General features: G+C 41.8%; 1 protein-coding gene across 1 annotated transcript in view; it reads left to right on the top strand.

The window, feature by feature from the left end:
- The first annotated feature begins 513 nt into the window (after positions 1–513).
- LOC144686465 (stanniocalcin-like) overlaps positions 514–26,833 on the top strand; it is a 29,581-nt gene continuing 3,261 nt past the window's right edge. The window contains exons 1-3 of the mRNA XM_078551759.1: positions 514–703; positions 1,592–1,734; positions 14,818–15,029. Of these exons, the coding sequence (XP_078407885.1) occupies positions 544–703; positions 1,592–1,734; positions 14,818–15,029 (515 nt within the window). The 5' untranslated portion in view covers positions 514–543. The remainder of the gene's footprint in view (positions 704–1,591; positions 1,735–14,817; positions 15,030–26,833) is intronic.

The raw sequence follows: 26,833 nt of genomic DNA, 5'->3' as shown, positions 1-26,833 counted from the left end.
GGCGGGGGGGAAACACACCACATCGTTGTTACACCCCACAAAATTCCTGAGTGGGCAACGTGGGGACTGGAGTGCACAGTCGACAGAGAAAATAACATTAATTTGATGAGTTTATATTTTATGTTGATTTGGATGGTAACTAGTTCTGCCCTCTGCCAATGGGACACTGTTTTTGCTGATGACACTATCAACCCAGTGTCTCCTTCAATTAAAAGAGGCATAACATTCCTGAAAAGGCATGCAAGCCTTAAGGATCACTTTTTTAAAAGATGTAAAATTGCTGGGGAGCACGTGCAAATGTGATTTTTTTTTCTCTTGATGACACGGGTATTTTTAAGATATAAAATACCTCACCTTGTCAGTCTGAGCTTCAGCAGTTCCTGTGTGAGATTTGGTGCAAGTGTCTCTAGCGGTGATTCTCTTCCTCGCTCTATTTCAAGTCCCCCTCCCACCTTTCCCCACGTGATTTTTAAAAAAAAAAAATCCCAATCTTAACCTGCTGCCGTTTCAAGGCATTCAGAGGTTGCTAGTCTCGCCGTGGGGATGGAGGGTTATCTGTCGGTGTTGCTCTTACTTCTCCGATTTCAGGTCGCTGCCGGGCAGCGCTTGGATGTGAGTGAGCCGCTCGGGGAGAGGCAGTCCAGCGGCGGCAGCGGCGGCGCTGCAGCACAAGAGAAGGTGCGAGGGTACGCGCAGCGTGCAGGTGAGCTCCTGGAGAGGCACAGCTGGAGGGTCGGGGAGGGGGTTGGGGGACTAAAGGGTGGGAGAAAGCTGAGGATGTTGGAGAAGTGGGCAAGGAGGGTGAGAGGACTGTGGGGTGAGTTGGATAATCTGCTGTACCACTTTTGCGTTAACGCTCCTGTGTTTCTGCAGGTTTAGGGAAAGCCTAGATGACTTCTCGTCCTGTCTCGCCTTCTGTCCTTACCACCTCTGCCCGCCCTTCGCTTTACTATTCAGCTTTAATTATCATGTGGCTATTGCTCTATTTACCGCGCGATTCCTTAACTTAAATAAACTGCTTTAAATTCCATTTTAAAAGAAATGAGCTTTCTTTTAAACTCAGACTTGTTGCATACAATGGCGTGGTAATCACATTCCTATACCCGCATCATGGGTGTTATCTGATTTGAGGTTAAATCGACCTGATCGGCATCACTCGATTATGGCAAAAATAACTTTATGTTCAATTCCTATGTTTACTTGTTTCTGTATGCGCCACTTCTATTGCTGATGCTAAAGTCCCTATGCTCCCTATTTGTATGACCCAACAAAATGACAGTCTAGATATGTGTAACTACATATCTTGGACTGTGTATCTCCCTCTCTTCCACCATATTATAGAATAAATTCAAATATTTGTATTTGGGAGATGATGAAAAAGACTCTAATAAAAGACAACATAACAATAACATCTCTATAGTTCAGGCCATTGTATAAATTGCTTGAGCTTCCCTTTGTACCATAGTGCCAATCTAAGTAATGCATCTTTTTGTCATCCCACCATTGAGAATTGTCCTCAGGCTATTTTTGCTGCTCAAACATAGTGAAATAATTAGGAAACTTATTGTATGTTACTTTCTATTTCCAACAGTTGAAATCAATAACTGTTTGCAAAATGCTCCAGATGTGGGATGTGATGTTTTTGAATGTTTGGAAGACAGCACCTGTGAGCTAGATAATCTGTATGATATCTGCAGACTTCTTCTCCAGAATGCAGGAAGTTTTAACATACAGGTAATAGCTATTTTTAAAAAAAGTTCAAGTTTTAAATCTGGACATTTTCTTAAAGTATGCAGCAGACAGCATGATTAAAATTTCCCATTGTGCTTTCTCTAACTGTTAGGACAGGGTCAAGTGGAATGAAGTTATTCCTGGTTGTTTTGATTTGAGTGTTTAGGAGGAATGCTACTGCTGATTCTTGAAGTACTTGCTTCTGTATTTAGATTTATGGAGCAAAAACAACTACTTTAGTGGGCTTAATGTAATAAAATGTCCCACAGTGCTTTACATGAACATTATAAAAACAAAGTCACAATGAGATGCATAAGTAAGTATTAGGTCAGATGACCAAAAACTTGGCCAGAGAGGTAGGTTTTAAGGAGTGTTTTAAAGGAGGAAAGATGGATAGAGGGGTAGGGAGGGATTTCCAGAATCTAGGGCTGAGGGCACAGCCACCAATGGTAGAGCGATTAAAATTGAGGATGCTCAAGAGGCCAGAATTAGATGAGTGCAGATATCTTGGAGGATTGTGGGGATGTAGGAGGTTAGAAAAGGGAGGGCTGAGGCCATGGAGCAATTTGAGAACAAGGATGAGAATTTTAAAATCTAGGCATTGCTTGACCAGAAGCCACTAGGTCAGAGCACATGGATAGTAGGTGAATGAGACTTGATGCAAGTTAAGACATGAACAGCAGAATTTTGGATAACCTCAAAGTGAGGGTAGGATGTATGAGGCCAGTAGGAATGTATTGGAATAGTGTTATGATCCTGGATAAGACCCTCAATGTTTGGTATGATCCAGTTAGGGACCAATAACATTTTGTTTAAAGTAGACAGAGTTTGATATTCAAGACACTTGCGAAGTGAATAAAGCCACCAGATTCTACAAGTTTTGAACAAGCAAAAAAAAAAACTTTACTATAAAAGGTCAGAAAGAAAACAATTTACAATATCTATCTTGGGTACTCTAACATTCAGGCTTAATGAGGTACATGTGAATTAACAGGCAAACGTGTGGTTGAATACACAGCACTGCCCAATAAATGGGAGATGCAACCAAGACAGATTCCACAGATTTCTCATAACCCACCCAGACATCAGTAACACTGAGTCAACTAATCTTGTTGGAACACTCTCTCATGAGGGATTCCAGTCTCCACCTTTGAAGATATAACCTTGGAGTGACTTTTGGAGAGAATTCCAACTAATTCAGCATCAATAACAGCCCACCTTTCAGGGTTTCAAATTCATCTCCTGAGACTCCATTCTCCTGGATTCTTAAGTGTACGCTCAAGCACCAACTTGCAAGCATAGCTTCAGCTCTTCAGCTGTGCCAGGCAGAACACTACTGCTCCAAAGGAGTACCAACAGCCCACAGCATGCAGTCACCAACCTTTTACTGCCTTCTTAGATCTTCAGTGCTTCTTCTGAGACCTCTTTCATGGTGAGGCCTTCTCCTGAGCCCTCAGCACTTAAAGTTTGCCAGCTTCAGTCCTTCTGCTTGGAGCCTCTTTCTCAGCTCCCCTTTCTTCTTAACTGGGACTTCTCCCTGTCCCCAGCCAGGGACTCTTCTCTGCAATGGCACTCTGCTCCCAGTCACATGACCTGGGTTTTTGCACCCTTTTTCCTTTTATGTAGGTGCACTGGTGTCAGGATGGCCAAGTCTTTTAACAGCCAGAGGGGAAACCCAGAACACAGCATACGTGGCCGGGCACGCTGCTGCCCACTGCGGATGTGATGAAACTCATGGCCTGCTGGGGATCATAGTCCTCTGTACAAAACACTTAAAATGTTGAATCGCTCATGTGCGGAAACTCCAAGGTCTTTTGGGGCTTTGAGTTCCTGATCTCTGCTCTCAACGAGGAAGGTAAGTTGGCTTTCAGAACAATAGCTAGTCTAGAGGTAACAAAGACAAATGAGGGTTTCAGCAGCAGATGAACAGAGATGAGGTGAAGTCAGACAGCATTAGAGGTGGAAATAGATGGGTTTGATAATGGTGTGAATTTGTGGTCAGGAGCTCATCTCAGGGCCAAATATAACACTGAGGATGCAAACAAACAGGCTTAGTTTTAGACTGTTACCAAGGAGAGGGATGGAGTTGGTAGCTAGGGAACAGAATTTGGAGTGGGAACTGAAGACAATGGCTTCAGTCTTCAAAGCATTTAATTGGAGGAAATTTCTGCTCATCTAGTGCTGAATATTGGATAAGCAGGCTGATAATTTAGCGGTTATTCTGGATTTGAGAGGCTGCATTAAGGTAGAACTGGGTGTTATCAGGTTACATTTGAAAACTAATGCAGTGTTTATGGATGATATCACTGAGGGGCAGCATGCTAATGAGAAATAGGAAGGGGCTGAGGATAGATCTTTGGGGCGCATCAGAGGTGATGGTGTGGGAGTAGGGAAGAAGAGCACAAACAGCAGTAGTTTCAATGCTCATGCTAATTTCAGATTGAGTCTGGTGAATTTAATAATGGAAAATAAGGAAATGACAGATGATTTGAACAGTTAGTGTCTGTCTTCACTGTAGAGGACACAAATAACATTCCAGAAATAATAAATTGAGGTGAAAGGGAGAGAGGAACTTAAAAACATTACAATCACCAGGGAAAGGGTACTGAGAGAATTATTAAAACTAAAAGCTGGCAAGTTCCTGGTGCCAAAGGGCTTCATCCTATGGTCCTAAAATAAGTGGCTGCTGAGATAGTAGATGCATTGGTTTTAATTTTCCAAAATTTCCTAGCTTCTGGAAAGATCCCATTAGATTGGAAAATAGCAAACGTAGCTCCTCTATTCAAGAAAGGAGGGAGACAGGAATCCGGAAGCTACAAGCCCATTAGCTTAACATGTGTATAGGGAAAATGTTGGAATCTATTATTGAGGAGGTTCTAGCAGGTCACTTAGAAAATGCCAATGCAATCAGGCAGAGTCAACATGGTTTTGTGAAATGGAAATTGTTTGACTAATTCACTGCTCGTTACTTCCTCAAAAGTAGTTCAATGTGGATAAAGCTGATGTGGTGTACTTAGATTTCCAGAAGGCACTTGACAATGTAAAACATTGCCAAATTATGGTTATTACACAAAATAAGAGCTTGTGGTGTAGAGGGTAACATATTAGTATGGGTAGAGAATTAGTTGGCTAACAGGCAAAAGAATAGGCATAAATGGGTCATTTTTGGGATGGCAGGATGTAATGAGTGAAGTGTCACAGGGATGAATGCTGGGGCCTCAGCTATTATCTATATCAAAGACTTGGATGATGGGACTGAAAGGTAAGAAAGTAAGTTTGAGTGCAAAAAATTGGCAAGAGGAGTATAATGTGGGGAAAATGCAAACTCTTCCATTTTGGCAGGAAGAATAGAAAAGCAGCATATTATTTAAGTGGGGAGAGATTGACAAACAAAAGGAATGTGCTAAGGGATGGAGCATAGGTTGGGAAAGATGCCCCTTGTGTGTGTTGAGCCCTCCCCAGAAGGGGCTGAGGATGGAGCATGAGCAACATGATAGATGGGATGGTGGTGATGTGAAAGTTTCTGACACAATCCATGGTGGTGTCCCCTACTAATGGTTGCATGAGATCCCTGAAGAGAATAACCATTTGAGTACACGATGCCATGATGAGATAAAAACAAAAAACTACTGCGGATGCTGGAAATCCAAAACAAAAACAAAATTACCTGGGAAAAACTCAGCAGGTCTGGCAGCATCGGCGGAGAAGAAGAGTTGACGTTTCGAGTCCTCATGACCCTTCAGCAGAACGGTCATGCTGAAGGGTCATGAGGACTCAAAACGTCGACTCTTTTCTTCTCCGCCGATGCTGCCAGACCTGAGTTTTTCCAGGTAATTTTGTTTATGCCATGATGAGAGTTTGATATTGGAGAGAGTTGAAGGATGACTTGCCCTGGTGAAGCAGATGAGATCATTCATCTTCCTGCACTGGATGGTGTTTTGGATGTGGTTGCCAGCTGTGATGTGCTGACCTCCTTTCCAATGGCTTCCCAGGCCAGGGAGGTGAGGTTGGTATGCTTGGGGTAAAGCACATCCTAAGCTGCCCCACTCCTCGGATCAAGACCTTGAGGGCATTGGGACAGAAGTGGGGTGCAGCTGTCTTGTGGCTTGCAGCCGCCTTCGTCGAGTTCCCAGACATTTCTGTGGGTCTCTTGGAGACAGCTGGGCTGGAGAGTGGTGTGTGTTTGGGTAGCGTTTAAATATGGCACCCGGACCTTCGACCCCACCAGGTAACGGCAAGGCGGATGAATTGGCTCCCAACTTGCCAGGTGATTCTGGGAGATACTCACCTCTACGTAGTTAATGAGCTTCCAAGTGTGGAATCAGGCACTAATACCTGCCATTCCCACCAGCAGGAAATGCACCATGGAACCAGCCCACTATAACATGAGGCTATACTAAACTGGTGGTTGCATAAATATAATGCTGTGTTTGTGGGAAATACTTCAAACTCCCTCATGAGTATTCGTGCAAATACTGGTTCAGCTTAAGACAATACATTGGCCATTTGAAAGAGGGTCTAGCAGGTGACCCTAATCCCCTTCTTTCCCAAAATCTGAATTTTTCAGAAGATATTGCCAGATAACTTTGGGCAAGTTTCTCCATGGAGTGGAGATTGAAGTTCCACCTTCTCTGACTTAGCCGGGTGGTGGATTTGCCTCCTGGGGCATTGGAGAACATATCTTTGAAAGGTATATCAGGCAAGTAAGGGGAATTAAAGCTACAATCAGATCAGCCATGATATTATTGAATGACAGGCCTGAAGGGCCTACTCCTGTTCTTATTTATGTTCAAATATTAGGAAGTGCAAATAGTTAGTTGATTTTAAAAATCTATTGCATCTATGCATTAGAGCCATGCTACATGAAGACTAACAACTGTTCATGCTGGGAATGGGTATTTTACAATTCTGTGCACAATGCAGCAAACAATATGTTAATGTCAAAGGTTGATTCTTTGACTGAGATTTAATTCAAGATGCAGATTATTACTTTTGTTTTTATTTTTAGTTTATATAATTGCCATTTTTTAAAATTCCTTGCTAGTAGGGGCCAAGGTTAGAACAATCTTTCCACCCAAAGAGGCCTTTTATTTATTCCTACACCTTTTCTACAGATTACCTTCAGACATTTTTTCCCCCTTTCCACTTGACAGAAGAAACAGGGCCTTGTGTATAAAATCGCAGAGATCCACCAAACAAACAGACTTGATTTTGATGCATTAGCAAAATATTGTGGATTCTAGTAATCAAAATTAAAAATAGAAAATTCTGGAAACACTTAATAGGTCAGGCAGAATCTGTGGAGAGAGAAACAGTTAATGGCAGGAATTTTCTGCCACTCCTGCAGCAGGTTCCCTTGCAGTGGGATCAGTGAGCCATTGAAATCTCCATTCACACTAGTGGGACCAGATGATCCCACTGGCATGAATGGCTGGAATTTTCCAGCCAATGTTTCTGGTTGACAGCTTTTGTTAGAACTTGACTTGAATTTGACTTGACTTGGTTTTGAGTCTTGGGACTTCACCACTACATGGCACAGGTTAGATAGACCAGTCATTTTCTGGTGTTTAAATCCAGCATCATGTCAACAGATGGACAAACTTTAATACAGTTTAAGTAAGCACTTCGTAGCACCTCAGAAATCTCACCAAACTCTTGCATATGAAGGTAGATCAAATAGCAGGTCTATTTTTTTTCTCCTGTTATCTGTGCAAAAGGATTCTACTTTTGGAATTTGTTTCCTCAACCCTTCTCCAATAACTGAAAAGCAGTGAAGTTTCCCACTGTCTTGTAAAGTTTTATGATCCCTCTCCAGCTTGTCCTCTTTGGATTATTGTAACTCTGTTTCTGAAGTAAATCACTATGCTACATAAACTTTGGCTATTAACTGCCTCCTTGAAGCTTGTTTATATGGATTTGTCTTTGCTCCCACAGGAATGAGGAGGTCCAGCTGCAACATTTGACACTGTCATCACAGCCAATGTTTTAGTATTGAATTTTTTAGATTGATAATATAAACTAAAGCAATAATCCACACCTTGAATTAAATTTCAAAGAATCCAGCTTGTTAGACAAAACATGTATAATTTGCTGCGTTGTGCACAGAATTGTAAACTACCTGTTCCCAGCATAAGCTGCTGCTAGTCTTCATGTAGGGCATCTCTTCAATATACAGACCCAGTAGATTTATTTTTAAATTATTCAAATATTTGCACTTTCTTTTATCTGAAAATAACATGAGAAATAGGAACAGGAGTAAGACATTTGGCCTCTTGAGCCTGTTCCACCATTCAGTAATATCATGACTGATCTGATTGTAGCTTTAATTCTACTTTCCACCCTGCTCCACATAACCCTTGACTCCTTTGTAGATCAAGAATCTGCCTAACTCTGCCTTGAATATATTCAGTGATCCTACCTCCACTACTTTTATGGGGTAGGGAATTCAAAAAATTAATAACCCACTGAGGGAAGAAATTCCTTCTCATTGCCATCTTAAATGGGCGACCCTTTATTTGAAACTGTGACCCCTAGTTCTAGATTCCCCCATGAGGGGAAATATCTTCTCAGCATATATCCTTATCAAGCCCCCCTTGTGATCTTATTGAAAGATAAGATTCTATCTCATTCTTCTAAGCTCCAATGAGTATAGGCCCAACCTGCTCAACCTTTCCTCATAAAACAACCCCTTCATCCCAGGAATCAACCTAGTGAATCTCTCTGAACTGCCTCCAATGTAAGTATATCTTTTAGCTAAAAGCTACTGCAGATGCTGGAAATCCAAAACAAAAACAGAATTACCTGGAAAAACTCAGCAGGTCTGGCAGCATCGATGGAGAAGAAATCAGTTAATGTTTCGTTAAGGCTCGAAACGTTAACTGATTTCTTCTCCGTCGATGCTGCCAGACCTGCTGAGTTTTTCCAGGTAATTCTGTTTTTGTTAAGTATATCTTTTGTTAAATAAGGAGACAAAATGTACACAGTACTCCTAGGTGTGGTCTCACCAATGCCTTGTACAGTTAGGAACATAGGAAATAGGAGCAGGTGTAGGCCATTCAGCCCCTCAAGCCTGTTCCACTGTAACAGGACATCACTACTTCCATGCTCCATCCCCCTTGTAATGAAAGCTGCATTCCATTTACCTTCCTAATTACTTGATGTACCTGCAAGCTGACTTTTTGTCGTTTACATACGAGGACACCCAGAACCTGCTGCACCACAGCATCTCCCCAGCTAAAGGATACTCTGCTTTCCTATTCTTCCCGACGAATGTAAGTAGGCTCACATTTTCCACATTTTACTCCACCTGCCCACTCACTTAACCTGTCTATATCCCTTTGCAGATTCTGTCCTCCTCAAAACTTGCTTTCCTACCTATCTTTATATTGTCAGCAAATGTGGCTATAATACACTCCATCCCTTCAACCAATTCATTTGAATATAGATTGTATAGATTTGCGATTGAGGCTGTATGGTTCAGTTAATTCTTTAGGTTTTTGTGTAACTCTCTTTACCAGGTTTTCATCTGTTCTGAAAATCTTTTAATCTGTATTATAAAGCACTCACTGGAATATTTTTTACATAGAGCAAAGATGGACAGTGAGTCAGCAAATATTTGGGCTGGGGAACGAGGAGATTAATGCCATAATTAAGTTAGGAGGGTGGGAGTGAAGTGAATGTTCGGATACATGTAATGTGCCTTTGGGTAGGGTAAATTAGGGCATGGGAGGATTAGTCACTGCTTGACATTCAGTACTGGATGAATAGGAATTGCCTTGAACTAACGATTAGGAAGATTAAAGCAATTGCCTTTTGTCCCTGCCTCAGATTTCAATGGCTACAGTATGAGGCTGAACCAGACAGTTTGCAACCTTGGTGTTATGGTGGGCTGAGATGTGCTGCCAACCACATCCCTACTTTGATCTCCATAATATTGCCCAATTCTACTGCTACCTCAGATTATCTGCTGATGAGGCCACCTTTCATGCCTTTGTTTCCTCTAGACTTGACTATTGCAATGCTCTCTTGGCTCGCCTCCATTTAATCTAACCGATATAACTTGAGCTCATCCAAAACTCTGCCCAAATCCTAACTTAAACCAAGTAAACCTTGCCCATCATTGACCTACATTGCCTCCCAGTCCAGCAACATCTGCATTTTAAAATTCACGTTTTCAAATCCCAGGGCAGAATTTTCCATGCCCACTGCCGTCGGGCATGTTCAGTGGCATGAGCAAACAATACAGCGAAGACCAGAAACCACAACATCGTGAAAACAGTTTCTAATTGTGCGCTCAGTCCCTCGGTGGCAGCCACGTTCCCCACCATTGGATGTCAGAAACCTCATTCTAATACATCTGCATGTCATAAGGCCTGACGCCTTGGAGAAGGGGTTACTGGAGTGAGGTCGGGCTGCCCCACACCCTTCTCGCAGAAACACTGTTGGAGGCCAACTATGGCATTAGTGATGGAGTTCAGCCCATGCAGGAGTGACATCCTGGGCCAAGGCCTCCACGGCGGCCACCATCTTACCAGTGTTGATCTGTGCATTGCCATGCCCACGCTGTCACCTCAGCCTAAAGGTGGATGGACTCCCATCGTGCCTTGCAATCTGAGGAATGCAGTGGACCTCCCTTCCTGATGTTCCCGAACTTGCCTTTGCAGCTCCAGTGACTGTGACATGAGTCCAGAGGCTTGTCAACTGACCTGGACTCAGGACTGTTTGAAGCCAGAGATTTTCTGAGTGCCAGACACCTGGGAAGTCCCTGCCCCCACCTGCTGTGGATCAGAGTGCGACGTGCTCACCAGATTGTGATCCCAAGTCTACTCCTAAAGGTAGGTCCCACCAAGTTGTGTGTCTCTGTGCTGGTGGAGGGGTGTGGGTGAGCGCTGTGATGGGTCTTCAGGGAGGGTTTCTATGGATTCCTCTTCTGAGTTTCCCTTGGGGCTTGATTTGGAGGCCCTGGGTAATGCATTTTCTTGGCTGTTTGGCAGATGTGCCTGTGAAAGCAAGGAGAGATAATTAGCACATGGCAGTGGCCTGTGAAACAGGACACATCACTCACAGCATGGTTATCTGATGGATGTTGCATTGCTGGATCGTCACTTGGTAGAGCAGCGCCGACCTCACCATCAACACAGGAACGGTCCAGATCCTCACTGGCCAGCTGGATGGTTGTATCTTCGAAGCCTGTGACGATCTTGATTTCAGGCATTCCTCCACCAGTCTGTGACCTCTCCTGTTTTTGCACCAGCTTGTCCTGCAAGAATAGAGATGGAGAGAGTGTAAGCAGGAAGCCTGCCAGGTCAGATAAGTATGCCTGGCACGTATGGGTGGTCCCATGGATGGGATGAGGACAATGGAAGTGAGAGATAGTGAATGGTGATGTCCCTTGAACTGTCAGTGAGTGAGATCCCTGTGGACATGTGATGGGTTTGAGTGTGAGAAGAGTGACTTACCCTGGCGGAATGGAGATCATTCATCCTCTTGTGGCACTGGGTGGCTGTCCTCCTTTGCAGGATGTTGGCACCGGCCACTGCTGCCTCCCAAGCTGGATTGGTGAGGTTGCTGCCCCCCCCCCCCTGTGGCTAGAGCATGGGAAGGGGACATCACGGTGGACCTCCATGGCATCTAAAAGGCACTCGAGGGATGTGTCACTAAACTGAGGGGCTACAGTCATTTTGCCTTTTGGGGCCATCCTGTTTTTTGTGCAGCAATCATGGGCTGGGAGCACAAGTGTGTGCACAGCTGCACTTTAAATATGGTGCCCAGTGTGATGAAGCAGTGAGATGATGGCTTGGCAGGCAAATTGAAGGCTGCCTGCCATGGAAACGGCACATTTCCCGGGAATGCATAATTAATGCAGCAGGTCTGGAATGATGTGGTGTGAGGCCGCCATGCAGATGAAGGGTAAAAAGTCACTTTCCTTGCCTGCTACTGCATTTAGTGTAAATATGGGACAATTCCACCCCCTGTGCTTTCCCTCACCCCAAATCTTCACCCCGCCCCCCCCCCCAAAAAAAATAGTTTTCATTGTTCCACCATTGGCAGCTGTGCCTTCAGTTGCCTGGGCCCTAAACATAAATTCTAATCCTAATTTTTTTTACCCTCCTCCTCTTTCAGACTCTCCTTAGAACCTAACTCTATGACCAAACATTGTCATTTGTCCCAATACCTCCTTGTGTGGCTCAGTGTTGGATTTTGTTAATGCCCCTATGAAATGTGTTGGGATCTTTCTACTATGGTAAAGGTGCCATATCAATGGTTCATGTGGAACGTCACAGACTTGAAATTTTAACTGTTTTTCTCCAAACATGCTGCTGGACCTGCTGTGTATTTCCTGCACTTTGTGCTTTTTTTCATACTGCAGATGCTAGAAATCTGAAATGTGCTTTTCTACATAAATGGTGTTGAGTCTAGATGAGTTGATCTCAGATCCAGCACAGACACCAATGGGCTAAATGGCCTTCTGTCCTGCAACCATTCTATGATTTTAGCAATGATGAGTAGCTCGTTACTGTGTAGCTGGGTGTACTCAAGGTTGATTGTGTGAAAGAAGACTTATTCCAGAATACAGGAGAGCTGGGAACACCTACAAGAGACTGTCTGCCAAATGAATTCTGTTTAAAATGCGACTGAAGCAGTGGGGTAACCTTCAAGGAGATTTTTGCATTTCCTGCCTTTTCACCTGTCCCCAGCCTAGGAATATTAGGCAGAGGAACCTAGCCTGAGTTGCAGGAACATCCTTGGTGTCATGTATCAAATTCTTTCTTTTTCCCCCATATGGGAAAGTGATTAGGGCCCAAGGGCCTGCTCATCTATGGTGAGGCTGGTTGGAATCATCAACATGCTGCCTGGAGACTCGTGGGTGAGTTTCTCATTCTTAATTTTTCTTCATCTCTCCTACATTACAAATTAAAATACACTTCCTTTTCCCTCCTCTTCCCCTATTTAGCATGACAACTGGCCCTCAAATATAAGATTTGTTCTTCTGTAAGGGGAATGTAATTATTTTTAAATGGGACCAGTGTTTATTTTCTATCTCGTGCTGGTTGTCTCAAAGCTTATAGACTTTTTAATTTGGCAAATTGTTAGTTTCAAAAATTTACACTCTAGATTCTGTTCAAACACACTTGTATATTAACAACACATTCATGAGAGTGCAATCAGACAGTGTTTTAGAACTCCCTTTTTAAGCAAGATTTGATCAAATAACCTGTTTGCAATTATTAATACAGCTGAAAATGGGTTTCACAAAATAAGCATTTTGAATCAGTGGCTCCTCCAAGGCGCCTCCACTGTTGGCCAGCTGGGTGGGACTGTCACCTGCTTCCATTTTTATCTTTCTCATTTTAGCCAGAGAATCCCTTGCAATGGCTTCTCTTCCTGCTCCCACACTCTTCCTTCTGTCTACCAGGGTTCTATCCTTGGCCCCCTCCTGTTTCCCATTTACATGCTTCCTGCCAGTGACATTATCCCAAAAAAAATCACTGCATAAGTTTTCACATGTATGTTGACAGCACCCAGCTGGACCTCTCCACCACACCTCAACAATTCTACCTGTTGCTAAGCTATCAGACTGCTTATCTGACATCCAGTACTGGAGCTGCAGAACTTTCCTCCAGTTAATTATTGGGAAGTCTGTAGCTATTATTGCCAGTCCTGGCTCCAAATTCAGCTCCTGACCTACTGACTCCATCCCCCTCCCAAAATAAAAGCAAAATGCTGTGGATGTTGGAGGTCTGAAATGAAAAGATGGTGCTGGAAAAACTCAGCAGGTCTGGCAGCATGTGTGTAGAGAGAAACAGTTAACATTTTGAGTTCAGTATGATGGCTCTTTCGATTCTGAAGACGAGTCATATTGGACTTGAAACTTGAACATTGTTTCTCTCTCCACAGATGCTGCCAGACCGATTGAGATTAAGCTAGTCTGTTTGGAACCTTGGTATCACATTTATCCTGCGATGAGCTTCCAACCTCATGTTCACACCATTAAGACTATTTTCATTGCTGTAACACTTCCTGACTTTGTTGCTGTCTCAGCCCATCTGCTAAAACTCTTATTCACAACTTTGTTCCCTCTGGCCTTGATTATTCCAACAGACTCCTGGCTGGTGCCTCATATATTCTACCATCTGTAAACTTGAGGTCATCCAAAACTCTGCCCATGTCTTAACCCATAGCAAGTCTCATCCCCCTATTAACCCCTTGCTCACTGACTTACATTGGCTTCCAGTCAAGCAACATCTTGATTTTAATAATTCTCATCCTTGTTTTCAAATCTCCCCCAGCCATAACTTTTCTATGGATCTATGGTGTTATGATGTAGAAAGAGGCCATTCAGCTCATTGTCTGCCCAACAACCCTCAAGTTATCTGCGCTTTGGTCATCTGATCTAATACCTCATGAGGCTGAGTGTCATACCTTGTTTTACAATACTCCTGTGAAGCTCATTGGGATGTTTCATTACATTGAAGGTGCTATATAAATAAAAGTTGTTCAGTTCACCAACTGAGTAGCCTGATTTTGAATAACTAAAATTGGATTGATAAACTATAGAATCATTTGCTAGTTAGTGATGTACAATAGTCAGTTTTTTTTAATTTAAAAGGTGCCTATTGATGTCCTTGAGCCAAAGGAATTCCCTCAGGGAATTGAGGGATATGGGGATCGAATGGGGAAGTGGAGTTGAAGCCCAAGACAGCCATGATTGTATTGAATGGCAGAGCTGGCTCGATGGGCCCTGAGGCCTCCTCCTGCTCTTAATTCTAATGTTAAAAACTCAGCTTAATTAAGAAGCAAATTTGTAATGGTGGTTAATTCAATCTGTGTGGTCTCTTTTGTGGGTGAGACCAACTTCCAGCATTGTTCTTAAACTAGTGCAAAGATTGCAGAAATGCAATTTGCACCTGAAATTCCCCTCTTGTGCTGGTTTAGCTGATCTCTGGTGAATTGCACTGAAGAAACAGCACAACCTAACAAACTCCTGCTTATGAAGTGGTGACTCTCAAAACAGTGAAAAGTGCATTAGTTTCTTTTGATATGATCTGGTACACTTGTTTTATCTGTATTTCTGTCCCCTTCCAGGGAAAGCAATTTATCAAAGATTTCCTGAAGTGTAATGCTATTGGGATTAAATCCAGATTCAGCTGTAGTATTCGAAGATGTCCTGCAATACAGGAGATCCTTTCTGAACTGCAGGAGGTTTGTTACCAGAAGTATGACATCTGTGCTGTGGCAGACGATAATGCTGATGCTTTTGCAGAAATGATTGATCTACACACTATGCTATTAAATGGGTAAGTGTATACTGGGTTGTCTGGCCTGGATTTTTAAACTTTTGTTGCATGTAGTATGGATAAGATAGGCAATAAAACTGTAAACATTACCAGGACACGGGAACCTACTTTGGCTTGTTGGATTATGTAAGATTATTTATTTATGGGATGTGGGCTTTACTGGCTGGACCAGCATTTATTACCCATCCCTTGTTGCACTTGAAGGTGTTGGTGAGCTGCCTTCTTGAACCACTGCAGTCCATGTGGTGTAGGTACACCCACAGTGCTGTTAGGAAGGGAGTTCGAGGATTTTGACCCAGCGACAGGGAAGGAACGGCAGTATATTTCCAAGTCAGGATGGTGTGTGACTTGGAGGGGAACTTCCAGGTGGTGGTGTTCCCTTGTGTCTGCTGCCCTTGTCCTTCTAGATGGTAGTGATCATGGGACAAAGGCAGCAGATAGTTGGGAATACTGCCAGCTGACAGTTGTATTGGATTATTTTGCAGTTACTTTTTCATCTGGCATTGTTCGAGCTGCTTGCACTTCACGTCTTTTTTTGTTGTTGATAGTATTGCTTGTTTTTCTTTGTCCAGTATTTTTCACCATTGATTTTAACAGGTTTATTTTGTATCTGCAAGAAACATTTTACTGGTCAGGCATACTATCTGAAGGCATTGACAAGAGTAGAAAATGGATAAGTGTAAAGTCCACTGCTCTCATTCCATTTGAAATTTCAGATATCCGTACAAGGAAGCCTTCATTAAAAGGATTCACCACTGATTCCACCCCCTGACCCACCAGCCCCCAACAAGTCAGTTCTGTAAAGTAGTCTACATTGATTACCAGGGGTGTAGTGCCAAATTGGGGTGCAGGAGCTCTAAGAAAATGTGTTGGTGATATTATTTCTAAATCTACAATTATGTTGTTTTCCTATGTATTAATCATTTGAGTCACCAAGCATCAGTAAAACTATGGTTAAGTGAAAAATATTGGTGCCAGTAGACATTTTATTTCAAACCATATGATATTTTGATTCATTAGCATAGTTAGAATTTCACTATGCAGCTGTTTAAATATTTAATTCAAGCCTATTTAAAAACATGAATTACAGAACTTTATTTACTTCTGACTGGGGAATGGTATATAGAGGGACCATTGCTTTTCTTGATTTATATTAATAACTAGACCTGAGTGCAGGGAATTTCAAAATTTGCAGATGGAAGACTTGGAAGTATTATGAACCGAGGAGAATAGTGATAGGCTTCAAGAGGATATAGACAGGCTGGTGGAATGGGCAGACATGTGACAGATTAAATTTAATGTAGAGAAGTGTGACATGATACATTTTGGTCAGAAGAATGAGGTGGCATAAAATAAAGGGTACAATTTTAAAGAGAATGCAGGAGCTGACGAACCTGGGAGTATATGTGCATAAATCATTGAAGGTGACAGGGCAGGTTGAGAAAGCAGTTAATAAATTATACTGAATCCTGGGTTTTATGAATAGGGGCAGAGTACAAAAGCAAGCAAGTTATGAACTTTTGTAAGACACTGGTTCAGCCTCAACAGGAAGGATGTGAAGGTTTTAGTAAGGGTGCAGAAAAGATTTACAATAATGGTGCCAAGAATGAGAGATTTCAGTTATGTTGATAGATTGGCTGGGGCTGTTCTCTTTGGAGAAGAGAAGGTTGAGAGGAGATTTGTTAGACGTGCTCAAAATCGTGAGGGGTCTGGAAAGCATGAATTGGGAGAAACTGCTCCCATCAGCAGAAGGTCGAGAACCCTAAGGTGATTAACAAAAGAACCAGAGGCAACATGAGGAAACTTATTTATGCAACAAGTGGTTTGGATCTGGAATGCACTGCCTGGGCATGTGGTGGTGACAGATTCAATTGTGGCTTTCAAAAGGGGACTGGATAATTATCTAAAGACAGAAGATTTTACAGGGCTACAGGGAAAAGGCAGAGGAGTGGGACTGGCTGAGTTTCTGTTGCTGAGAACTAACACAGACAATGTGCTGAATGGCCACCTGTGATCTAACCATTCTATGATTCTATTATAGATACATTCAAGGAACTTGATAAACATGTGGGGTGCGATTTTCCAGTTCTGCTGTGGCAGAACCTGCTGCAGGTTAAAGTTCAGTACACAAACAGGGTGTTTAGGGATATTGCTGCTGCTTTAGATCCCAGGAACCTTGAGCTTCAAAGATCCTGAAATGCCTGTTTATGAGAGCTGTGAAGGGAGTTGTAAAGTCTGTTTTTTTCAGTCGGGAAGCTGTACAAGAGGGTTACTGCTGTTGCTGCTGCTCCACATTGACTCAGACATTCAGCAGCAGCATGAGGCTCAGGACCTTGGGCCCAGCCTTCCCTCCTTAACCTTTCCACGCTCCAGATTCACAGCCACACCGTGATCTCCAGGCATTCCAGTCAACTCTTACCGCCCAGCCTGAAATCAAACTCCAGGAACTTGTGGCCAAACTTGCCCTTATGCCCCACACAATACCACAGGTAGAATTCACTCAACCTGCACCAGCCAACTCTGCGTCACACATCACGCAGTCCCGTGTGGTTGCGAGAGGATTTCCCTCCAGTTCTGATTGTTACCATCAATAAGCCAAATCCCCCTGCATGTGTTGCTTCCAGAAACAAGTAATTTCAATATTGGAGGCAGTGAGGATTAAAATCCAGTTAGATAATTAATGGAGTGGATTCCACTTAGATCAGTGGAAAGAAAAATGAGGTGAGGCATTTAACGGATGGCCAATCAACAAAAGAGACTTTGCCATCCAGCAGTGAATATTAAATAGAAGGTGCCAGACTGGTGCTCTGGTGCACTCCAGCATCACTACACGCTTGGTTACTCATCTCGTTTGAGATGAAACAGGAGTAGGCCATTTAGCCTTTCAAGCCTGTTCCACCCCTCGATGAGATTGTGGCTGATGTGTAGACCAGTCAGTTTAATCTCAGTAGTGGGGAAACTTCTAGAAACAATAATTCGGGTCAAAATTAATAGCCACGAGGACAAATGTGAGTTAATTAGGAAATTCATCATGGATTTCTTAAGGGAAAATCATGGCTAACTAACTTGCTGGAATTTTTTTTGAAGAGGTAACAGGGAGGTTGAGAGCAATGCTGTTGATGTGGGTACATTGACTACTTAAAGGCATTTGATACAGTGCTGCACAACAGATCTGAGAGCAAAGTTATAGCTCATGTAATGAAAGGGGCAGTAGCAATGTGGATATGAAATTAGCTGAGTGTCAGGGAACAGAAGCAGTTAATGGATATTTTTCAGGCTGGAGGAAGCCTTGTGGTGGAGTTCCTCAGGGCTCAGTGTCCCTTGATTTTCTTGATATGTATTAATGTCCTAGATCTTGGTGTACAGGGCACAATTTTAAAATTTGCAGATGATACAAAACTTGGAAGTATTGTGAACTGAGAAGGATAGTATTGAACTTCTAAAGGACAGACAATTCAGTGGAATGGGTGGACAAGTGGCAGGTAAAGTTCAATGGGGAGAAGTGTGAAGTGATTCATTTTGGTAGGAAGGACATGGAGATACAATATCAGATAAAGGGTACAGCTTTAAAGGGGTGCAGAAGCAGAGGGACCTGGGGTGTAATGTACATAGCTTTTTGAAGGTGGCAGGACAGGTTGAGTGGTTAGCAAAATATACAGCATCCTATACTTTTTGGGGAATGGAGTATAAAGAGTAAGGAGGTTATGTTGAATTTGTATTAGACACTAGTTTGGCCTCAGCAGGAGTATTGTGTCCAGTTCTGGGCACTGCAGCTTAGGAAAGATGTGAATGCATTAGAGTGCAGAAAAGATTCACAAGAATGGATCCAGGGATGTGGAACTTCGGTTTTGAAGATAGGTTGGAGAAATTGGAACTGTTTTCTGTGGAGAAAAATCTGAAAGGAGATTTGATGGAGGAATTCAAAATATGAGGGGTCTGGACAGTGTAGATGGGGAGAAGCTGTTCTCACTCATGAAAGGATCAAGAACAAGAGAACACAGATGAAAAGTAATTGGCAAAAGGAGCAAAAGTGACGAGAGAGAATGACTTCATTCAGTGGTTAAGGTCTGGAGTACACTGCCTGAGTGGTGGAGATAGGTTCAATCAAAGCATTCAAAAGGGAATTAGACTGATATCTGAAAAGGAAGAATGTGCAGCATTACATGGGGAAGAAGGAATAATGGTACTGAAAATTGTTCAGAGGGCCTGTGCAGAGACAATGGGCTGAATGGCCTGTGTTGCAACAAGTCTGTGATCCTGTGATCTAACTCTATCTACCTTTCTCCATGCCCATTAATACCTTTGAATAAGTTAAAATTGACAGTTGACCCAGCACCAACTGTCATTATTGGGACTTCTACCTGTGCATGTAGTTGTTTCTAACTTCACTCCTGAAAGATTTCCCTTTAATTTTTATACTATGTGCCCAGTACTAGATTCTGACTCATCAGAAATAGTGTCACTCTTTCTACCCTCAGTTCCCTGGGAATACAGCCCTAGATGTTGTGAAGTTCTTGAAGAAACAAGAAGATATTCAGTAAGAAGCATTCAGGATTAGAACTGCACATGCTGTTAAAACATGAGTCGAAATTTTACAGCCCCTCCTGCTGGTGGGATTTTCCAGTCCTGCCGAAGTCAGTCAATGGGCTTTTGAATAGCTTGCTGCATTTTACAGCCCTGCCCCACCATGACAGGGCTGTAAATGTCCTCAATGGATTCCTTTTTATTTCTCCTAGACTCTGCTGGTATAATTGTGTATGGTAGCCTTAAGTAGGGAAAAATGCACAATACAATTTTCAATACAGTACACTTGTGTAATTTCTCCTTGTAATTCAAGCATTTGAGCCCAGAAATCATTTTGGTAGACCTCCAAGGCCAATATACCCTTCCTAAGGTGGAATCTAACCAGGGTTTGTATAGCTGTAGTGTGACCTCTAGTTCTCCTAGACATAAAGGCCAGCATTCCACTAGCTCTTACAATTATTTTCCTGTGCCTGTCCATGACATTTTAATCTATAGGAATGGGGAACTCCTCCAAACATTTGCTTGTTAAGTCAGTGCAGATAGCTTTTTTAAAATTAACTTTGTTAAAATTGTGATAAAGACCGCTTTGCCACTTTTGTCTGAAGATCAAATCCAGCTAAACTATATCAATGCTGAAAGACAAAGAATGCTCCATACAAAAGATTGGATTATTACTCATGGTTGACATTAGTATCCTGTCTGATTTGGAAGAAATTTGACATAATGTTACTTTAATGGTGCCATTCATGAATTGGTAACTTGAAAATGTAATGTCAATGTTGCTGATGCAAATAAAGCAACTTTTAAATATAAATCATTTAACTTTGCAACTATAACACTTTTTTCTTCTCTAACCAGTTCACACAAATATAAACTAAATGCTGCAAATGCCCAGTGAGTCAAAGCATCTATGGAGAAAGAAAGTTAACTTTGCATGTCTCCGACTTTTTCAGAACAGAAATATTAGATGTAACATGCTGTGGGGAAGGGAAGGTTGGGTAGTGTGGTTCCATTGAGGGATGAAAGTGCAAGGCAGAAGGAGATTAGTAGAACGAATAAATAAAAGATGGGAGGTGTAAATGAAACAGCAAAATTATTACCTGCATGTATTGTCAAAAAAACAATGGTTATGATCTGAAATTGTCAAACCCCCAGTCCAGAAGGCACAACAGCATTTTTAGTTTATTTTCAATTTAATACCCTGTGCCTGCTGCTCACCGTACAGTCCCCCACATTGGAGAGACTAAACACAGATTGGGTGTTCGCTTTGCTGAACATCTCCGTTTAGTCAGCAAGCATGACCCTAAGCTTCCAGACGCTTGTCATTGTAATTCTTTGCCCCACTCTGACCTTTCTATCCTCAGCTGACTGTTCCAGTGAAGCTTGGAATGTCAGCTAATATTTCAGTTCAGCACTTAAAAGCTTTCTGGACATCAGTTCATACCACTGTTCTCTTATACAAAAGGTACTGGGATTGATTCTGCTGCTACCATTTACAGCTCCTCTAGACCTATCTTTTTCCCAGTTACAACCCTGTTTTGCCTTGAACATTTATCCCTTTGTTGTTAAATCACTCCTGCCTTCCCTTTTTGTTTCCTTTCCTCATCGCTGCTTGCTTAGAACTGTTACAGACAAAGTAATTTCCAGTTCTGACAAAGACACAGACCTGAGATCTTAACTGTTTCTCTCCACAGATTATGCCTGACCTGAGAATTTCTAGCATTTTCTGTTTACTTCAGATTTCCAGCACCTGCAGTGTTTTGCCTTTCCTACAAGGCTCTGTTTTTGTGCCACAACACTAGGGAGTACATTTTGCACATGTGCAGATGGTGTCATGGCCAACAACATCCCAGGCAGTTACCTGCATCAAACAGTGGGCCCAATCTGCTTCTGGGTTTGGAGAAAACCCAAACTGCGCACTTTTGTGGCTTACAAACTGTATGCCCAACCCATGACTTCACACGACATTTTTGTCTTTTCACACTGGGTTCAGGTTCACAGTGCAATTTGCAAGCCGTGAGCCGGTGTAGGAGTGTAGGTGCAAAGGCAGACAGTTAGAAGGCCCGTCTTGGTTCTCCAAGTATCCCAGCTCCCAACAGTGTTTAAGAGCTCCCTAAACCTCACCCCTCACCCCCCACCTGCCTCCATGCCTCCCATCTATCCTCCATAGCCACTAACTATTATACACTACATGCATTCCTGAGATTCCATGTAATGTCAATGGAAAATATTTTGCATTCCTTGGGGGGGAATAAACCTCACCATCTAATAAAAGCCTCCATATCATTAATTCTGAGAAAAATTGTTCTGCAATGTGGGGGGAAAAAAAATGTAATATTTGTAATCCTATTAATTGATGTCAACAAACCAGAAATCTCATCAAAGGGATAATCTGCTTCTTGAAGCTGTCATTCATTCTCCGATGAATGGAGCACCTACTATGCTGAAACCCATTAGGACCTGAAACTCAGCCAAGCATTGATAATGGCCACAGCTGTTCAAACAATAGACTGCCCTCTAGGAAAAGAACAGAAGGTGCTCATTTCCGTTTCAAAGCAGAGTTCCCATCAATCAGTTATGCAGCGCTTGCTTATATTTTTTCAAATATCAATCAGTTTTTTTAGCCAACCCCATTTAAATCACAGGCTGACAGGGCATTTTGTAACCTTTTTCACTGCATTATGGTGCTTTCTCCATTGGAAAAGCACAGTAATGCATGTGAATAAACACAAGGCTTGTCAATGGTAAGGGTCAACTTACCTTTAAAGGACAGATCCCTATGATGAATCATTGCATTTAAAACATGCCTACATTGTAATACAACACCTAATAATGATACTTGAAGGTGTGAAAATACTTTTACACGTTTTTCTTTCAGAATCTTCTAGACTCAGCAGGCTTTGCATTTTCTTCACAAACTGTCAGAAATGGTGTGCTTTTAATGAGCTTCCAAAACACTGCAGTACAAGACAAAAATGGTGTGTACGGGGGAATCCAGTTGTCCTTCCCAATTTAAAATGGGGAAACTGACTGCAGTGGGTGTGCATTTTTCACATAAGCATTCACAACTCACTAAAGGCCATAGGAAAATGGTGAGGGGGGGATGGAGGTGGGTAGGAATGCAGAGGAAAATTGGATGTCCTCCAAAAGAGAACTAATTGGTGGCCATTTGCACCCAGATAAATTAGTCTGTAGTTCCAAATTAACTTGGATAATCCTTAGGGAGTTTCGTGTGCTGGCATTGTCCCAGCTCAATGCTGTCTTAAGAACTGGCAATTGGCATACAATTGAAAACAAGAGTTTCATTAGCTTTTTAAAAGTGATTTAGTGACCATGCCTGCCATTCTTGTCACTTCCTCTCTTTCCCCCATAGCCACCCACTGCTGTCTGTTCTGGAAGTGAGCCATGTGGGGGAAACAGTGGTGAAATGAGGAGAACGATGAGGTTATGGAGCAGAGGAAGCAGTGTGGTGGGAATATGGCAGCTGAGGTTTCAGGCTGCACAGTCATGACATAAGCAGTTGAAGAAACTGCGCATGTGCTGGCAGCAAGTGCAAACTGACTTGCTGACTTCTGTTTCCTGTTCACTGATGACAGGACTTGGTGTTCATACAAAAATGGGGAGAGGCAGTTTGAATACAACTTTCCACGTTGTCAAAGCTCTCTCGGTACATTATACACCGTTAAAAGTATTATAAATGAGATACTAGTTTTTGTTTCTACAAACAGTGGGTGATAAGAGACCTTGGGAAAAGCTCCAAAGGAGAACCAATAGGTTGATGCATTGGCGCCTTGCCAGATAGACTAGGCAGGGCTAGAACATCATTTACATAAACTAGTTTAGATGCTGGAGGGTACTTCTCTAGCCTCTAGAGCAAGTTAACCAACACAAGCTGTGAATGTGGACTTCCATTCGAAAGGGAGTTGGATAAGTTTGTCAGTGGCCAATACATCTGCAGCAGGTGGTTTATTAGGGTTGTTATCCAGTCACTGGTCTCCTAGAATTTGGTCAAGTTTTGGAGCCTAAGAGGATTTGGCTAGCTTTTATTTTCCTAAATTGGCTGACATTGTTTATTTTGGTTGATATCATGGGGTAAAGAGGGTGGATGAGGATGATGTACTGAAATTAAATAATACCTGTATAGGACAGTCATAACCTGTTAGTATCCTCTACAGCAGCAAACTACAGAGCAACACCTAGTACTCCTTCAGCATTTTAAAGACATTCTAATAATCTATGTGTAAGAGTTGGGAGCTCCTCAATGCCTCCTGATGTATAAAAGCACAAATAGGAGTTGGGGAAACTTGATTTCTGGAAGAGGAAGAACTATCAGGATTAAGCTGTCTGGAATTTAAGGGAAAATCAAGTTAATCCTGAGGCTTGCCTCAATTTGAAGATGAACAGTTTATTTAGTTTTCCAGGTAGGCTGAGGGATAAATATTTGAAAACCGTGCTGACTGCAAAAAAGGAAAATGCTCAGACTTGAAATTACAGTACAATTTGAGTTTTTATGAGCTAATGAATTCAGCTTAATGCTGAATTTGAGACTGAAAGTTGGCAGTACTGCAGTATAATCAACTGTCGACATGTGAAAAGCTAGTGTACATTCTATCAACCTGAAGAAAATTCTCGTTGTTCTAAGGTTAGCATTCCAGATTTAGAAGAGTGCATTGGCATCTTGAGCTTTCAATTTTAGCATATTCTTGGTCATTTGAAATTCTGTTCACTTTGAACTTATGAGCAAAAACCTTCAAGTGCTGCTATTCATTGTTTATTTCTGCCTATTGTATGATTTACTTTTTAATCAAAGTCACTTTGTTTTCAACAGGATTAAACAGTACAACTGGGCCCTGTCTGCAATGTTAATAGTGCTCCTTAAATGATGACCCTTCTTTCTGCAGTGAATCTTGATAACTGGCTTGAATTTTGACTAGATAAGTGGTTAAACTTCATGTGGAATAGTTTTAAAGTAATGCATGTTCCATTTGTCATGACCCTATTGGCTCACCTCTGGGAGGTGAATAACTAATGCCAATTTCCTAAAGGGCTCTCGGCCCATAGTATTATAATTTTCTATAATATGTCATATTCTGCTCTGTTACTGCAATGCTAATGGCACACTAGCTTATTTTGGGACAGCAAACTTGCATTTCAGCTAGAATCCATTATTTTCAAATTATTTTGCCAATAACTTCAAGCAATAAGTTATAAACTGCAGTTAGGAATTCTATTAATTATATTGATAGTCATTTTGAATTTTTTTCTATAGTAAATGGAGGAAAGAAAATCTGTTTAAATTTTGTGTAACATTTTGGTTGTAAAGATGTTGCAGAATTAAGTGTGGTGTGTAGTTAATTTTTGCAAATGTGAATTCTTGTACTGATCAATGGGGAAGAATGCAGGCACTCACTTTATCCCCCTACTCCCATTTCTCACCCAATGCCATTGTTGATCTACCACTATACTCAAGTATAGTGTGATTCAAAGCAGAGTTTATTGGTTCAATCTTGGGAGGAGCAATCCTTGAGGCGGTGTAGATATTTGTATTTCCTGTACCTACCAGTTTGAGTAAAATAACTGGCACCCATGGGCAGTTTGGGCTGAAATTAAAGTAATCCCAGAAGTGAGCAGTATATTATGGTTTTCTTTATGCATTGACTTTGGGCTTCAGTCTCTACTACCTTCAAAGTAAACTGGACAAAAACAAATTGTCCTTTCGCTTCAAATTAGCCCAAAATGATTGCTAAAAACTAAACTGGGCTGTCAAGCTTCTGTGTTAAAATTAAATTTGTGGGGTGTTGACTGGCTCCTGGATTTTGAGTGAGGGAGAAGAAATTCTGCATGGCAAAACTGTTCATAAAGTAGTGGAAATTAGCAACTTTAATCAAGTAAGGATGGCTGGTACAGAAATCCACCACCTCAAGGTCACTCTCTTCCAAGATTGGAGTAAAGCACAATGATGCACACTAGAAGGAACTTTGCAAAAATTAACTAGACTGAATTAATTAACTGAACATACTTGCTAACACTATCAGTAGTAAATGAGATTCGATTGCAGAGGTTTTTACACTTGGCCAACTCAAATGGTGAGGGGCATACCTTGCCAATAGTATGTGGAGTATGTTGTAATTTCACCAAATTGTGGCTTTAAATTTTCCTAAAATAAGTTTGCAATTTGTTACATTACATAATTGTGCTCCTGTACTTTGCAGCTCAACTGCAGTACAATAAGCTTATCATAGTCAAACTTACAGCACAAAAACTTGTGATGGTCTTTATAATTAGACTTTCTGTGTGGATACTGCAACTAAAGCTTGCTGGATTCTTGAATGTTTGTGGCTTTCTTAGTGCACTAGTAAAATATTTTGGCCTGCTTTATAATCTTTGGTTTGGATCATTGGCCCAGGAACAACCAATCTTTAAACTGGTATGTGTAGGAAAGACCACTTTGGCTTTAAATTCTAGTTCCTTAAGGGGGAAGAGAAAGCTAGGCTGTCTTGCTTTCAGTGTGTTCAAAAGTGCAGGAATGAGTTACTAGTTTACACTTAATGGTTTTCAAGTTGATGGTGGCCAAAGTATACAAAACTAATAGATTAGTCCTCCTTTAGATCAGATGTTCTGACAATGAACAGCACTGTAACTTCTGACCTATAGAATGGAAAGTAATTGATTTTTAATGACCTAATCTGCATAGGTGGATTTTGCTGTTGGATCAAAGCCTGTAGTATTGAGTTGGGGCCATTGTCAATAATAAGCAAAAAGAAATTGGATTTAAATTGATGTCTCAAATTGTTATCTCAAATGCCATTGCCCATAACTTTTCAATTTAGAAAATTTGTATTTGCTAAAGTTACCAAACTGCAAATTAATTTTCATTCAATGGGTAGGCATGTCCCAATGCTGAACTGCAAGTTTTGTCCAACTGTTAGCTGAAAAGATTAGGAAAAGCTTGCATGTGCAGGATGCAAATAATTTTGGGTTCATTTGTTTCATCCCATCTGGATGAAGTGGAGAGAAATTATGTTCAAGTATTGGAGCTCAGGTTTATTTTCAGGCACTCCTCCTCCTCCTTCAGGTGCCATGCCCTAAGGGGCATTGGCAACCATGGACTTCCATTAGATTGGTCCATGATTATGCTTGACAAAGTACTGCAGTGGTTTGCTGTTGCCTTCTGCAGTATGGCTGACCAGGAAAATCTCTCCTGCTCTTAGCATCTGCCATCAGGTATATTAGGATTTCCAGGCTGATGATCAGACTGGCCACGTTATAAACGCACCTTC

The sequence above is a fragment of the Cetorhinus maximus genome, chromosome 1 (genome assembly GCF_964194155.1).
Source record: "Cetorhinus maximus chromosome 1, sCetMax3.hap1.1, whole genome shotgun sequence".
Taxonomy (NCBI): domain Eukaryota; kingdom Metazoa; phylum Chordata; class Chondrichthyes; order Lamniformes; family Cetorhinidae; genus Cetorhinus; species Cetorhinus maximus.
This window is presented reverse-complemented; position numbering and strand designations above follow the sequence as displayed.